Source organism: Lithobates pipiens, unplaced genomic scaffold (assembly GCF_037356315.1).
Source record: "Lithobates pipiens isolate NorthernLeopardFrog02 unplaced genomic scaffold, aLitPip1_a1.2 Scaffold_16, whole genome shotgun sequence".
Lineage (NCBI taxonomy): Eukaryota > Metazoa > Chordata > Amphibia > Anura > Ranidae > Lithobates > Lithobates pipiens.
The window spans coordinates 276146214-276162921 of NW_027507748.1; the positions used below are offsets into that span (position 1 = coordinate 276146214).

The following is a 16708-nucleotide window of genomic DNA, read 5'->3' on the forward strand; positions in this document are numbered from 1 at the left end:
AGTCACAATCTCCTGTCATGCTAATTGGATGCGGGGAAACCCACATCCAATATGCACTAGTGTGATCCCAGGCTCAGATTGTCATATAGAATAGACCAGTGATGGCGAACCTTGGCACTCCAGATGTTTTGGAACTACATTTCCCATGATGCTTATGCACTCTGCAGTGTAGTTGAGCATCATGGGAAATGTAGTTCCAAAACATCTGGAGTGCCAAGGTTTGCCATCACTGGAATAGACTGTCATGCAGTCTTATCTTATATGAAATCTGTTTATAGATGAGGAAAGTAAAACGACAACATAAAAAACACAGTTAGCATGACTCTTTTTTTGCTTTTTTATTATAAATCATCTTTTATATTACCATATATGCAGGTATAGGGTTCTTTACTGATCATTCACATGCTAACTTTCCATCAAAACTGGATAGTGCAATAGCAAAAGCTTGAACTGCACACATAGGGTACTTATAGTCCATTGTGAATGCATCGTCAGCTACACGACCAAACTGCATGATGATATAATCAACTGTAAAAAGCAAAGATAAACAGGATAAAAACTTTTTTGGTAAAAAAAATATTATAATTGACTATTATTATTATTGTTTATTTTAAGTCTTGGTGTTGCTGCAGATCATGATTCATGGTCTCACAAAAGCTTTTCTGATAATCTCTTGATATGGTATGGTATAGTATGGTATTGTATGGTATGGATAACGGTCCACTGCAGTATCTTAAAGTGGTTTTAAAGTCAAGACATTTTTTGCCTTAATGCATTCCCTGCAGTAAAGTAATAAATGTCCTAGTAGTTGCATCGCTGCATCAATCAAATCATGTGAGGAGTGAGCAGGGCGGAGCTGTGTGTCAGCTTGCTATGGGGGCATTCGCACAAGAGGAGAAGCAGAAACCACCGGCGGGAGACCAAGTTTATTACTTTAGAAAAAAAATGCCTTTTTAACCACTTGTAGTAAACCTCAGCCTTTGCTCCTTGACTCTAGTAAATTGAGCCTAGCCTTGGTCTTGAAATTTGTTCTGCTGCTTGCCAATTTTACACCTGCGGTCAACTTGTAGTAAAACCCTTACCAGTGCTCTGTGTCTCTTGTAAATTTGGGCCTAAAGTTGCCATTTAAAATGTCCTGCTATTGGCCAAGTTTACACTTCTTAAGCCCTGTACACACGAGCAGACTTTTCGACATCCAAAGTCTGACGGAATGATTCCGTCAGACTTTTCGATTGTGTGTGGGCTGCAACGGACTTTTGATTCGCAAAAGTCTGACAGACTTTAGAAAATGGAACATGCTTCAAATTTTTCCGACGGAACTCCGCCGGACCCAGTTCCTACCGAAAAATTTGCTCGTGTGTATGCTATTCCGACGGACTAAAACCGACGCTAGGGCAGCTATTGGCTACTGGCTATGAACTTCCTTATTCGAGTCCAGTCGTACGTCATCACGTTCGAATCCGTCGGAGTTTGGTGTGATTGTGTGTGGCCAAGTCCGCTCATTCGAAAAGTCCGTCAGAACTCTGTCGGAACTCCGGCAGAACTCCGGCAGAACTCCGGCAGAACTCCTTCGGAAGTCTGTCGGACTTAATCCCTCGAAAAGTCCGCTCGTGTGTACGCGGCATTACACTTCCTTATATTTTTATACAAGCAGTAAATGAGCTTTAAAACAGTCCCTCACTGAGCTGTGCAGCTTCAGGCACTGTGGAGCAAATAATTCTCAAATTTAACAAAAACACTCTGGTCTTTTGCAGTGAACCTGTAGTTAGTTTATGTTGGGAGGCTGCCTAGTCACTGGTGAAAAAGATAACAGAGATCATTCCTACTCTTGGGTGGCAACCCAAAGCATGCTCTTTGTGTCTTGTAAATTTGGGCTCAAAATTGCTTCTTGTGGTATCAGAGGCACTTTTCCCTCAACAATAGGAAAGGGAACTTTGCACGGGAGGGAGGCTTTGCCACCCCCTTTGAAAGGTACTTTCCCCCACTGTAGAAAGCTCTGGTACAAAAAGGAAGGGGATTGCTGCCTCCCCCCTTTTCTGGCCACCCAGACTAATTAAAATGGATGTCCATCTATGTTTTTGTTTTGGATAGCGTGATAAACAATTACAAACGCTCCTAGGTTATACATTTGCTGTATTAGTTTAAGCAAAATCTGTCTCAGAATGCTAAATATGTCTGTATGAAACCATTGAGATAATACATTTACAAACGATACTACATTTATAGTCTGTCAGAGAGCAGTAAATTTTCTTACGATCATCAGAATGGACAATCTGAAAGTTCTTGATAGAAGGATGGGTGACACGTCCATGAAAGTTGAGCACATAGGATTGTGTTTCCTCGTTCCACACAGGGCTCTTGTTGTGGAGTTCAATTACATTCTCCATGTTTTTGCTCTGCCATCGCTGCAGTAGCCCATCATTGTCCTTTAAAGAAGGGAAATCAGATAAAGTAAAGGGGAAAATGCTAACTAATGTTACACATTTGGCCGAACAGTAGTATGGACAGTAGTTCTTAAAGTCAGTGTTAATTTTTATATCAAATTACGATTTCGTTTTAGTCATAGTCTTTTGACTAAATGCCATTTTAGTTTTAGTTATCTGAATTGTTTTAGTTTTAGTCATATTTTAATCGACTAAAATCTCCAATACATTTTAGTCGACCAAAATCTCCAGTACATTTTAGTCGACCAAAATCTCCAGTACATTTTAGTCGACTAAAATAATTTTAGTTGACTGAAAGCGAATGGGTTTAGTTAAATTGTAATGCATTATTTAACCACTTAAGGACAGAGCCTCTTTCTGAGATTTGTTGTTTACAAGTTAAAAACATTATTTTTTGCTATAAAATTACTTAGAACCCCCAAACATTATACATTTTTCTAACACCCTAGAGAATAAAATGGCGGTCGTTGCAATACTTTCTGTCACACCGTATTTGCGCAGTGGTCTTACAAGCGCACTTTTTTTGAGAAAAAATACACTTTATTTTAATAAAAAAATAAGACAACCGTAAAGTTAGCTCAATTTTTTCTTTATATTGTGAAAGATAATGTTACGCCAAGTAAATTGATATCCAACATGTCACACTCCAAAATTGCACCTGCTCGTGGAATGGCGACAAACTTTCACCCTTAAAAAATCTCCATAGGCGACGTTTAAAAAATTCTACAGGTTGCATGTTTTGAGTTACAGAGAAGGTCTAGGGCTAGAATTATTGCTTTCACTAATCTGATCACGGCGATACCACACAAGTGTGGTTTGAACATGGTTTTCATATGTGGGTGCTACTTTTTTCTTATTTATTTAACCTTTTATTTTTTATTTTTACACTGTTCTTTTAAGAAAAAATGTGTCGCTTTTATTCCTATTACAAGGAATTTAAGCATGCCTTGTAATAGAAAAAAAGTATGACACGACTTCTTAAATATGAGATCTGGAGTCAAAAAGACCTCAGATCTCATATTTACACCAAAATGCAATAAAAAAAAAAAAAATTGTCATTTGAATTTTTTTTTTTAAATGGCCCTTTAAGAGCTATGGGCGTAAGTAAAGTTTGGATGTGGCTTCCGTCCCTGCAATGGTATGGAGACGGGTGGGGGCCATCTTCCCCTCACTGAGAGGGGTGGGGGCCATCTTCCCCCTGTTGTCATAAATAACCAGTGTTAATTTTGACGTCAAATTTCCAGCCTTTCTCTGGATCAACTGTGGGTGTAGGATTGTGTATATGGGATTGTATGAATTTTTTCTCTTTTTCACTATTATTGGTTGAACTAGATGGACTTGTGTCTTTTTTTAACCTGGCTAACCATGTAACTAGTTTTAGTAAGAGTCTTTTGATTAAAATGCCATTTTAGTTTTAGGCCGCGTACACACGCGGGGACTGTTCGCTCAACTTTGTCCGCTGAACAGTGTTTCGGCGGACAGTCCGCTCGTGTGTGGGCTTTCAGCGGACAGTTTCAGCGGACAGTCTGCTGAACAAAGTTTTTCGGAAATTCCGAAAAACTGTCTGCTGAAACTTTGTTTCAGCAAACAGTCCCCTCGTGTGTAGGCTTGTTCGTCAAACTAAGTTCCGCGCATGCTCAGAAAGGATTTACACGCCGAAGTTTGCATTGCAGTGTATAGGACGTCGTTTTCTAGTCCCGTCGTACGTGCCGTTCACGTCATCGCGCACGGTTTCAGCGGACTGTTCGTTCGTCGTGTGTGGCCAAGTCCGTCCATGCTAATTTTGAGCGGACTGTCCGCTGAAACTGTTTGACGGACAAAGTTGAGCGAACAGTCCCCGCGTGTGTACGCGGCCTTAGTCGTATTCTAGTCAGCTGAATTGTTTTAGTTTTAGTCTTATTTTAATTGACTAAAATTGTGTTTAGTTTTTCGTTGATAAAATTTACATTGCTTAAAGTTCTTTTCATTTCATCCATATTTTTTAAACTGCTAAAAGCATTCTGTTCTTTTACTTTATAAAATAAAAAATAAAAAATCATTTCTATATTAACACACAAGGAAACATTTATTCAACTCACATTGCGTGGCCGAATGGGCACCCTTTCACATTCTTCATCCATTCCTGGTATTAATACGGTCATTTTTCTAGGCCCTTTAAAACCCAAAACATTTGTTTCCTGTATATAAAAAGCACAGTATTATTACATGTACATGAAATAACCATGAGTTTGGCAAAATAACTTTGTGATGATAACAAAAAGGAATTGATTACTCTAAATGCACTTCAGCCAAACCTGAAGAAATGTTTGCAATAAATTAATTTTAGCTCTATTATTAGTTATTTTCCTGTCAAAATTAACCTGTAGACAGGCTGGATATTGCAGTCCTTATGTTTTTGTACAAGCAGTAAATGAGCCTTAAAACAGTTCCTCACTGAGCTGTGCGGCTTCAGGCACTGTGGAACAAATAATTCTCAAATTTAACAAAAACACTCTGGTCTTTTGCAGTGAACCTGTGGTTAGTTTATGTTGGAAGGATGCCTAGACACTGCTGAAAAAGATAACAGAGAACATTCCTACTCTTGGATGACAACCCAAAGCCTAAAGCAAGCGCCCAATGGCAGATAAGCACATGAGCCTCAGTTTTTAATTGAAACTGCCTGACATAGCCAACTGAATAACTAGTTTAGCTCACCATTTGTAGGTTTTATGAAATACATTTTTTTTCTAGGTGTAAGCCCTTGTACACACGGTCGGAGATTCCGACGGAATGTGTCCTATCGGACCGTTTTGTCGGATAATCCGACTGTGTGTGGTCTCCATCGGACTCCGACGGACTAAGTTTTCCAACTTGTCCATAAAAAATTTCCGTCAAAATGCTCCGATCAGACATACTCCGATCATGTGTAGCCTACTCCGACGGACAAAGTGCCACGCATGCTCAGATCAAATTCCTAGACCAAAGCTATTGGCTACTAGTGCCGTTGTAACGAAATAACGTCATCACGTTATGTACAATCGGATTTTCTGACAACTTTGTCCGACCGTGTGTATGCAACAGTTTCGGACAAAATCCAACGGATTTGGTTGTCAGAATGTCCGACCGTATGTACAAGGGCTTACAACATATTCTTTGAAGTCAAGACTGGGCCATCCTATAAATATAATTTTGTTCACTGCTTAGCCATTCTGATTTTCTCCTGGTGTTACCAGTTTGTTCACAAAACGATTACGGGTTGCAACAAATATTTTGATGTAGTATACTGTGTTAAATATTTAAGCACCAGGTGGAAGTGTTAAGTCAAAGTATATAGAGATCAAACAAACAACCCTTTTTTTAGGAGTGTAGAAGAAAGGAGAAATATACACTATATTGTCAGAAGTATTAGGACACCTGCCTTTACACGCACATTAACTTTAATGGCATCCCAGTCTTAGTCTGTGGGGTTCAATATTGAGTTGGCCCACCCTTGCTTGATTTGTGCACTGGTGCGCAGTCATGTTGGAACAGGAAGGAGCCATCCCCAAACTGTTCCCACAAGGTTGGGAGCATGAAATTGTTCAAAATGTCTTGATATGCTGACGCCTTAAGAGTTCCCTTCAGTGGAACTAAGAGGCCAAGCCCAACCCCTGAAAAACAACCCCACACCATAATCCCCCTCCACCAAATTATTTGGACCAGTGCACAAAGCAAGGTCCATGAAATCACGGATGAATTGGAGCGGCGACAGTGAGCCAGGCCTTCTCATCCAACATCAGTGCCTGACCTCACAAATGCACTTTAGGAATAATGGTCAAACATTCCCATAGACACACTCCTAAACCTTGTGGACAGTCTTCCCAGAAGAGTTGAAGCTCTTATAGCTGCAAGGGTGGGCCAACTCAATATTAAACCCTACAGACTAAGACTGGAATGCCATTAAAGTTCATGTGCGTGTAAAGGCAGGTGTCACAATACTTCTGACAATATAGTGTATGTTGAGCACATATGCTATGGAATAACCACCACTGCATGCCCACTGCCACATATCACCAGATGGGAATAAATAGTCACAATAGCAATAAACTAGGTACGCATTTTTTTCTGTAGCGCAGACCCCAAACTGGTCCCACTGTTTACCCCAGGATCTATTCCCTAATTGGTGCACGGCAGCCAGGCACACAGTATTTTCTTAGTCTCTATACACAGTAACCAAGCAGATGGTGTCTTTTTGTAATTTTTATTTTTGAAGAACTTGGATAGAGATTAGGGTGAGCATTGGGATACCCAGAACTAAAATAAACTTGTTTGAGTAGACTATCTTGTAACGGTTGCAGAAAAGACTTTCAGGATGGAAAATATGAATAAACTCAGCACAGAGGGATCCCACACTAGACACAGTCCTGGCCAAGCAAATCTGGAACAGTCTCTTCAGCAGAAGAGCACAGCCAGCAACAGTCTATCCCAGTCTGCCACCTATACAGCTTTATTACCTATAGCAGAAGCCACTCTTCCTCCAGACAAGATTTCCAACCAATTAAAGTGGTTGTAAATGTTAGACATGAAATATGAACAAAGTGCATCCTTCTATATTGTGTACTTGTCTCTATCCAAAGCAAGAGTGATATTTCTCTCTGCTGCCTAGCTGTTTTATGCACTTCTGCCATCTCTGAAAGCTTTTTCCAACTCTAATACATAATTGGTGACAGCCTGTGATTGACAGCCACAGCTCTGCATGTTCACTGTGTACTGTGAGAGAAAGGGGTGTGCCTTCCCTCCAATCAAGGCTCAGCGCTCTCCTCACTGAGCTCTGCAGTGTGAGACTTCAGATCCCCACCTCCTGCTTTTCAGAGAGATGCTGTGTAAAATGTGTGCTTTAAAAGACTATTGAGAGGACTCAGATAAAAAGGTACAACTTATGTAGGAGGATGTGTTTCATCTCTGTGTATCACCTGAGGCCAGTCACTTCATTAGGTATGTAGGTAGAGACTGCATTAAAGTAGAAGTACAGCCAAAGCTCATTTGGCTGTACTTCTCCTGTGGATCACAGTAGTGCATTTTGTTCTGCATTCCTGTGACCCGTTTTCAGCAAACGTCACAGAGCCTGTCCAGGCTTCAGAAAGATCGCGACCAATGCTGCATCCACCTAGGTAAGCATGATTCTAGGGGGACAAAAAAAACCTCAACGTCTCTTTTAACTTTCAGCTTTCTCTGCAGACAGCACATGGATTCCCCTTTAAATGTAGCTCCTCTCCAGTCACCCTCTTAATTTCATGTTAATTACTGTCATAATGTTTTACCACTTAAGCCCCGGACCATTTTGCTGGCTTAAGACCAGAGCACTTTTTGCGATTCGGCACTGCTACACTTTAACTGACAATTGCGCGGTCGTGCTCCCAAACAAAAATTTATGTCCTTTTTTCCCCCACAAATAGAGCTTTCTTTTGGTGGTATTTGATCACCTCTGCGGTTTTTATTTTTTGCGATATAAACAAAAAAAGAGCGACAATTTTGAAAAAAAAACCACATTATTTTTTACCTTTTGCTATAATAAATATCCCCAAAAAATATATAAGAAAACATTTTTTTCCTCAGTTTAGGCCGATACGTATTCTTCTACTTGTTTTTGGTCAAAAAAATCGCAATAAGCGATTATTGATTGGTTGGCGCAAAACTTATAGCGTTTACAAAATAGGGGATAGTTTTATGGCATTTTTATTAATATTTTTTTTTTTTACAAGTGCTGGTCTTCATTCCCCACTCTGTGCGAATTGCCAATCCTTCACCCACACAGCAAATTGGTGCTCTGAGGCAGCCACAAGACGCTCTGTCAATTTCCCTTCTACCTCCGGCTTCAACCAGGGCCCATTAGCCCCACCACAACAGCAGCAGGTAGACAAGTTGGGACGACCAGTCTTTTCAGTGGGGGGGCAACAATATGCAACAACTTCAACCAAGGCTGGTGTTCCTTCAGCCAGTGCCGCCTACTACACATCTGTACTTCATGCCACAAGGCTCACCCAAAGTCCGCTTGTCATCTGAAGCAGCTTAACAAATCCTGACTAATCCAGGTGGATCTCCTGTGGCTGAGCTTCTACACATACCCCACCCCTTCACTGGCAGTATTCCTGCTACACAGCTTCACGGCAGGATTCTACACCAACTTCATCACCTTACACCTCTCCACTCACGAGTGCAAAAACCTAAAGTCAGTGGCTATCGATGCTCAGGCCATAGACACTCTCTTAAAGATGAAGTTAGATAAAGGGTTCTTCATTGGCCCCTTCTCACACTCACCTTTGCAGATTTGGAGAGTCAGCCCTATTGGGCTTGTCAAGGGCAAGTTCACAAATAAACTCTGCTTAGTTTAGAACTTGTTGGCGCCTCATTTCTCACATATCCCTAGTTTGAACCCCCGATCCCTTCCGAGGAATACACGTCAGTCGACATGGCCATCCAGGCCATCATTAAGATGTCTGGCTGTTCAAAGTGGATATTGCAGATGCCTTCAAGCTCCTGCCTTTTGAACCACCCCTCTGGTGGTGGCATGGCATGAAGTGGAGGGATTCTTACTATTTTGCCATCGAGCTGACCTTTGGCTCTAAATGCAGCCAGTGGCTGTTTGACGTTTTTGCCCAGTCTCTCACTTGGATCCTATCATGCCAGGCGCAGTGCAAAAAGGTTATCCATTATCTCAACGACTTTCTGCTCATTGAATGGCCAGACATATCCCCGGTAGATCTAGACAAGCTAAGAGTGGTCTTCAACAATCTCAATGTGCCTATAGCTGAACACAAAGTGGAAGGCCCGGCACATTCCATCACCTTCTTGGGCATCATCCTGGACATGCAGGCTATGCAGGCTAGCCTACCTGCTGACAAACTAGCCCATGTTAGGTCGGTCATTCACGATTTTACCTGGTCACAGAGCTGTACACAGAGCTGTACACAGAGCTGTACACAGCTGCAGTGCTTGGTAAGCATGCTCAATTTTGTGGACTTAAAGAGGAGGGCCAGTTTTAAAAATTTTTTTTTAAAAGTCAGCAGCTGCAAACACTGTAGCTGCTGACTTTTAATAAGCAGACTTACCTGTCCAGGGCACCCGCGATGTCGGCTCTTGGGTCCCGGCGCCATGATTTCAACTAAGGGAAACAGGCAGTGGCGCCTTGCGGCTTCACTGCCCGTTTCCTACTGCACATGTGCGAGTCGCGCATCGCTTTGTGAATGGGGCACGCTGTGTTCTGGGACACACAGTTCCCAGAACACAGCGCGACCCATTACCCAGAAGACGCCGCACGGAGGAGAGAAGACAGAACATCACCGCGGAGGAGGAAGAGGCAGATTAGGACGATATGACTAGCAACAGGCATTTCTGGTAAGTTTAAAAAAAAATGTTTCCATTTTTTTTTTCAAATTTTTTGCTAATTTTTAATGTTCTTTTGTTTTTTAGGGTGACCCTCCACTTTAACTATGTGGGACGGCATATACATGTTTATTCCCTCAGTATCAGCCCAGTCACCACAAGTAGTCACAGACGCTGCAGCCTCCACAGGCTTTGCTGCTATTTTTGGCCACCACTGGTTCTCTGATCCCTGGCCCCCAGAAATCTGCTTCATTTCTGGTTTCGCTCGATCCTCCTCTTTGTACAAACTGTACCCCATCGGGGCAGCAGCCCAAGTCTGGGGCCACACATGGACAGGTCAGACAGTACTCTTCACCAGAGACAACCAGGCTACGGCCGATCATTAATAAGGGTAGATCCAGGTCGCTCCCCGTCATGTCCTTCCTGCGCAGGCTGGTGCAATTATCATTACATCACCAATTTAACATTTAGTGTGAGCATATCCATGGCAAGTGCAATGTCGCAGAAGATACACTGTCTTGCTTCAATTTTGTCTCATTCTTCCTGCAGGTATCTGTAGACGACCCATCATACACTCCTATCCCACCTTGGTCTCAACTAACAATGTATTGAAGCCACATCTTGCTAATGCAACCCAGCTCATCAACCACTTGCTGTCTAGCAATACACTTAAGCCTTACCGCACGGCCTGGAACACCTACTGTAGGTTCCTAGCCACTTGTTCCGGAACCACAGCAGACGACGTCACTCACATCCTAGCCTTCATATCTTATTGCCATACACAGCTGGTTCTCGTTCATAACACTATCAGGCTGTACCTAGCCAGTATTCAGCATTTCCTGTCCTTACAGAATCCCAGACAGCCATCTGTGTTCACAGCCCATGCAGTGAAATCCCTGCTGCGCAGAGTTCAGAAGCAACGACCCGCTACCAACGGCAAACCCTTACCCATCACAAGCACTATCTTCAGGGGAATGTCTGAAATCCTCACACGCTCCCCCTTGGGCTCCTGCCCAGCCTGGTCATCCATCTACCTGGCTTTTTACGACTTCCTACGACCTAGTCAGCTACTGTACAGACATATGCTGACAAGCTTCCCAAACCATGATGTACTTCACCTTATGCTCTCCAAAACGCAACAAACCGGATTCGGAGTAGATATCAACTTGCATGGTGCCCAGTAACCATCCTTGACCGTCTGCTCTCTTACCTACCCAGCCAATCTCCAGCCCATTACTGCCTATTCTGGTCAACCCCCTGACTAGCAGTCAGTTTATGAAACATGTTAGGGTCCTACTGCTCAACTTAGGCCTACGCCCTGCGTGGTATTCTGGACATTCCTTCTGGATCAGTGCAGCTTCAGGGGGACCCCAAAGCATCCTCCCAATGTTGAGGGCATGTGGCCTGGTACGGTTCAGGGGGGGAGCGCTCTCTCGTCCCCCCTCTTTTGCTGTGGCCTGCCAGGTTGCATGCTCGGATAAAGGGTCTGGTATGGATATTTAGGGGGATCCCCACGTAAAACATTTTTTTACCTTTGACGCGGGGTTCCCCTTAATATCCATACCAGACCTGAAGAGTCTGGTATGGATATTTAGGGGGAACCCCACGTCAATTTTTTTTTAATTTGACGCAGGGTTCCCCTTAATATCCATACCAGTGTTCTCTGTATTACGGGAGCCGACAATTCATTATAGCCGCGAGTGATTTTAACCACTTGCCGCCCGCCCTATAGGCAATTGACGGCGGCAAAGTGGTTTCATAATCCTGACCGGACGTCATATGACGTGATCAGGATTATGAGCCGCTGCGTGCCCCCGGGTGCGCATCGCGGTGATCGTTGTTGCGGGGTGTCAGTCTGACACCCGGCAACTACGATCTCGGTAAAGAGTCTCCGACGGAGACTCTTTACCACGTGATCAGCCGTGTCCAATCACGGCTGATCACAGTGTAAATGGGAAGAGCCGGTGATCGGCTTTCCCTCACTCGTGTCTGTCAGACGCGAGTAGAGGAGAGCCGATCGGCTGCTCCTCTGACAGGGGGGGGGTCTGTGCTGATCGATTATCAGCACAGCCCCCCCGAGGATGCCCACACTGGACCACCAGGGACACCACCAGACCACCAGGGAAAAGGTAATCCTCCCTAGACCACCAGGGATGCCAGTCAGCACAATGGGTGGCAATCAGTGCCCATAATGGATGCCAATCAGTGCACACAATGGGCATCACTGATTGGCATGCATTATTGTTTGGCACTGATTGGCATCCATTACTATAGTATAACACCAATGCCGCCTATGAGTGCCCAACTGTGCTGCCTATGAGTGCCCACCTGTGCCGCCTATCAGTGCCCACCTGTGCCGCCTATCCGTGCCCATCCATGCCCATCTGTGCCGCCTATCCATGCCCATCTGTGCCGCCTATCCATGCCCATCTGTGCCGCCCATCTGTGCCGCCCATCCGTGCCGACCATCCGTGCCAGCTATCAGTGCAAATTTGTGCCACCTATCAGTGTCCGTCCGTGTCGCCCATCCGTGTCGCCCATCCGTGTCGCCCATCCGTGTCGCCCATCGGTGCCGCCTATCAGTGCCGCCTATCAGTGCCACTTCATTGGTGCCCATCACTGCCGCCTTATCAGTGCCCATCAGTGTAGCCCCATCAGTGCCCATCAGTGAAGGAGAAAACGTACTTATTTACAAAGTTTTGAAACTGAAACAAAAAAAAACATTTTTTTTTCCAAATTTTCAGTATTTTTTTATTTGTAGCGCAAAAAATAAAAACCGTAGAGGTGATCAAATACCACGAAAAGAAAGCTCTATTTGTGGGAAAAAAATGATAAAAATTTTATTTGGGTACAGTGTAGCATGACCGTGCAATTGTCATTCAAAGTGTGACAGCGCTGAAAGCTCAAAATTGGTCTGGGCAGGAAGGTGTTTAAGTACCCTGTATTGAAGTGGTTAAATTACTTTTTTTCCTGCATAAATTACACTTTGTGCAGGGACAGTTCTAAGCACGGGAAACGTGCGCCCCTTCACAGGCATACTATAGACACCCCCCAGGTACGAAATTTAAAGGAATATTACACTTTTATTGTTTCACTTTAATCATTATTAAAATCACTGCTCCTGAATAAACTGCCGTTTTTAAAACTTTTTTTGCATTGATACATGTCCCCTGGGGCAGGACCCAGGTCCCCAAACACTTTTTAGGACAGTAACTAGGCTTGTGCAATTCGTTTTGTAACAAATCAAAATTCGGCCGAATTTTGCATCTTTCGGACATTCGGATGCATCTGAATGTCCGAATAAAAAATTTACGAATTCGAATGAATTCAACATGATTCAGTAATTCTTTAAAGATCTAATGAAACAAAAGGTCAGCTCAAACTAAATCTTATAGTCCAATCAGCTAATTAATTTTGTGCCGGAGGATGGATTACTGGCAAAGTGCATTCCTGAGAACTGAGTTAGAAGGGTGTTGTATTGTATTTGAGCCGAGGAGAAGAGACATTGTCATTGTGTGTGTTAAAAGATTCAATAAACAAACGACTTTCCAAACTACGAATCATTATCACGAATGTCTATACATACATAAATAGTGAATTTCAACGAATACGAACAAATGAATTAGACACTCTACGAAAACGTATTAATGTAACATAACGAATATAACAGAACGAAATTATGTATTTTACGAATGACAACGAACCGACACTAAGGCCGCGTACACACGGGCGGACTGTTCGTCCAACTTTGTCCGCTGAACAGTGTTTGGGCGGACAGTCCGCTCGTGTGTGGGCTTTCAGCGGACAGTTTCAGCGGACAGTTGGACGGACAAGGTTTTTCGGAAATTCCGTAAAACTGTCCGCTGAAACCTTGTTTCAGCGAACAGTCCGCTCGTGTGTAGGCTTGTTCGTCAAACAAAGTTGCGCGCATGCTCAGAAAGGATTTTCACGCCGAAAGCTATAATGCAGTGTATAGGACGTCGTATTTTTCGTCCCGTCGTACGTGCCGTTCACGTCATCGCGCACGGTTTCAGCAAACTGTTCGTCCGTCGTGTGTGGCCATGTCCGTCCATGCTAAGTTTGAGCGGACTGTTTGCCGAAACTGTTGGACGGACAAAGTTGGGCGAACAGTCCGCGCGTGTGTACGCGGCCTAAACGAAATTTTCCTTTGTGCACAAGTCTAACAGTAACTTGTCTTTAAAATTAGCACTTTAGATTTTGAACGTTGGAGTCCCATAGACTTTAATAGGGTTCTAAAGTTCACACTAAGTATGCTATATAAAGTTTAGCAGCTCCGTCGAATCTTCTTTATACATTCGACAGACACCATAAGCCTTCAAAGACAGATTCGACCGTAATTCATGTGGATTTTCGGACGAATGCAATTTTTGAACGAAAAACGAAATAAATAAAAACTAATTTCGGGAGTAAATAAATAAATTTATTTTCTGACGAAAACTAAATTTTGAAATGAAATATTTCACTCTGCACATGTCGAATCATTTGATGGCACAGTGGCAGCGTTTGAGGGCACAGTGGCTGCAATTCATGATTTTTTTTTAAACATTCTTTATGCCCCCGCCCCCAAAAATTTTGAGCACCAGCTGCCATTGCCCCAATCTAGGGATGAGCCGAACACCCACCCCCCGGTTCGGTTCGCACCAGAACTTGCAAACAGGCAAACAATTTGGACTAACACACAAACACTGTTAAAGTCTATGGGACACAAACATGAAAAATCAAAAGTGCTCATTTTAAAGGCTGATATGCAAGTTATTGCCATAAAAAGTGTTTGGGGACCCGGGTCCTGCCCCAGGGGACATGTATCAATGCGATTAAAAACTGCATTTGTTTCAGGAGCAGTGATTTTAATACTGCTTAAAGCAAACAATAAAAATGAAGTATTCCTTTAAATATCATGCCTGGGATGTCTATAGTGTGCCTGTAAAGTGGCGCAGTTTCCCCATGTTTACAACAGTACCACAGCAAAATTACATTTCTAAAGGAAAAAATGTAATTTAAAACTGATCGCGGCTGTAATGAATTGTCGAATCCTTTCAATACAGATAAAACTCATTGAGAAAAATGGCATGGATCCCCCCCCATCCGTTACCAGGCTCTTTGGGTCTGGTATGAATATTAAGGGGAAGCCAGAACCAAAATAAAAAAAAAAAACGAATTGCTTGGGCGTCCCTCCAAAATCCATACCAGACCCTGTGCCAATTTTTTCTTTAAAATGGCATAGGGGTCCCCCCCAAAATCAATACCAGACCTTTATCCAGGCATGCAACCTGGCAGGCCACAGGAAAAGAGGGGAGGATGAGATAGCGCCCCCCCTCCTGAACCATACCTGGCCACATGCCCAACATTGGGGGGATGCTTTGGAGTTGCCCCCAAAACACCTTGTCTGGATGTTGATGGGGACAAGGGCTTCATCACTACAACCCATGTGTGGTGGTTGTGGAGGTCTGCGGGCGGGGGGCTTATCAAAACCAGGAACAAGGGATCCCAACTCCCCACTACATGAATTGGTAAGGGGTATGGATTTTGGGGGGCCCCCACACAATTAAAAAAAAAAATTGGTTGGGGGGGTTCCCCTTAATATTCATACTAGACCCAAAGAGTCTGGTAATGGTCTGGGGGGGGGGGGCATGCCGTTTTTGCTGTTTTTTTCAATGAGTTTTATCTATATTGAAGGGATCCGACAATTCATTACAGCCGTGATCAGTTTTAAATTACATTTTTTCCTTTAGAAATGTCATGCTGCTGTGGTACTGTTTTAAACACTGGAAAACTGTGCCACTTTATAGGCATACTATAGACACAATAGTTAAAGGAATATTTCATTTTTTTGTTTCACTTTAAGCATTATTAAAATCACTGCTCATTAAAAACGTTTTTTTTGCATTGATACATGTCCCCTGGGGCAGAACCCGGGTCCCCATACACTTTTTATGACAATAACTTGCATATCCTTTAAAATTAGCATTTTTGGTTTTTCATGTTAATGTCCTATAGACTTTAAATGGGGTTCCGCCGCTTTTGAACTTGCCGTGAACACCGCATAATGTTCGTTGTTCGCCGAAACAACCAAAGTTCGGCCCGAACTTATGCTTGGGCCAAACCGTTTGCCCATCCCTACCCCAAACCACATGAATGGGCTCTCTGATCAAATCCTATTTAGGGCCTGTACAGGGAAAACCTCAGTTAGGAAAGGCTGAACCTGGCATGGCATGATGTTAAGGTAAGGGACTTCATTTCCAGCCTTCTTAACCAGTGAATAGGTGATGCTAGAAAGTATCATGCTGCAGTCACTAATCAGTCACTAATCAACGATCATCACAAATTTATAGTTAGCCAGCTCTGAGATGATGGAGCTTATACGCTTGAGGAGGCAGTCTTCCATGCTGCCCTGATGCACCATGAAATTTAAAGGAAAAATTGTTAATCAACAAAGATGATAGAAGTTGACCTTTGAGGTTATTCTTTGCCATGTTCATGCACAGTGGTAGAAAGCTAAGTTGATTTGTATAGATGAGTGAACAGTACTACAAATATGCTGTAGCGTTTAGATTGACCATAGGTTGTGCTCCCAGGTATGCTAGTATTTTATTTAACTTTGCTGTTATGAGGTATTAGTCAATGAAAGTACTTACATAAACAACTGCTGCAAGCTCCTGCCGAACATTGGACCAATCAGAATTTGCTCTTTCTGGGTTTGCACCATTGTCAAACACAGTAAATTTTGTACCCATCAGGTTAGATCTGAGAAAAAGAAGGTCAGGCACAAAAAGGAAACAAAAGTCTTTTTAACACATAATTGCATTTAAACGGTTGTATTTTTGCACTATTTGATTGTATATTTAAGTTGACTTTTTATAAAAAACACTAGATTTTGTGAAATTAAAATAACTATACGTCCC

General features: G+C 42.9%; 1 protein-coding gene across 1 annotated transcript in view; it reads right to left on the reverse strand.

Moving 5' to 3' along the window:
- Positions 1-323: 323 nt before the first annotated feature.
- Positions 324-16708, reverse strand: part of TULP1 (TUB like protein 1) — a 111781-nt gene continuing 95396 nt past the window's right edge. The window contains exons 10-13 of the mRNA XM_077481448.1: positions 16442-16550; positions 4523-4621; positions 2255-2426; positions 324-528 (exon numbers count right to left, since the gene is read on the reverse strand). Coding sequence (XP_077337574.1) covers positions 395-528; positions 2255-2426; positions 4523-4621; positions 16442-16550 — 514 coding nt within the window. The 3' untranslated portion in view covers positions 324-394. The remainder of the gene's footprint in view (positions 529-2254; positions 2427-4522; positions 4622-16441; positions 16551-16708) is intronic.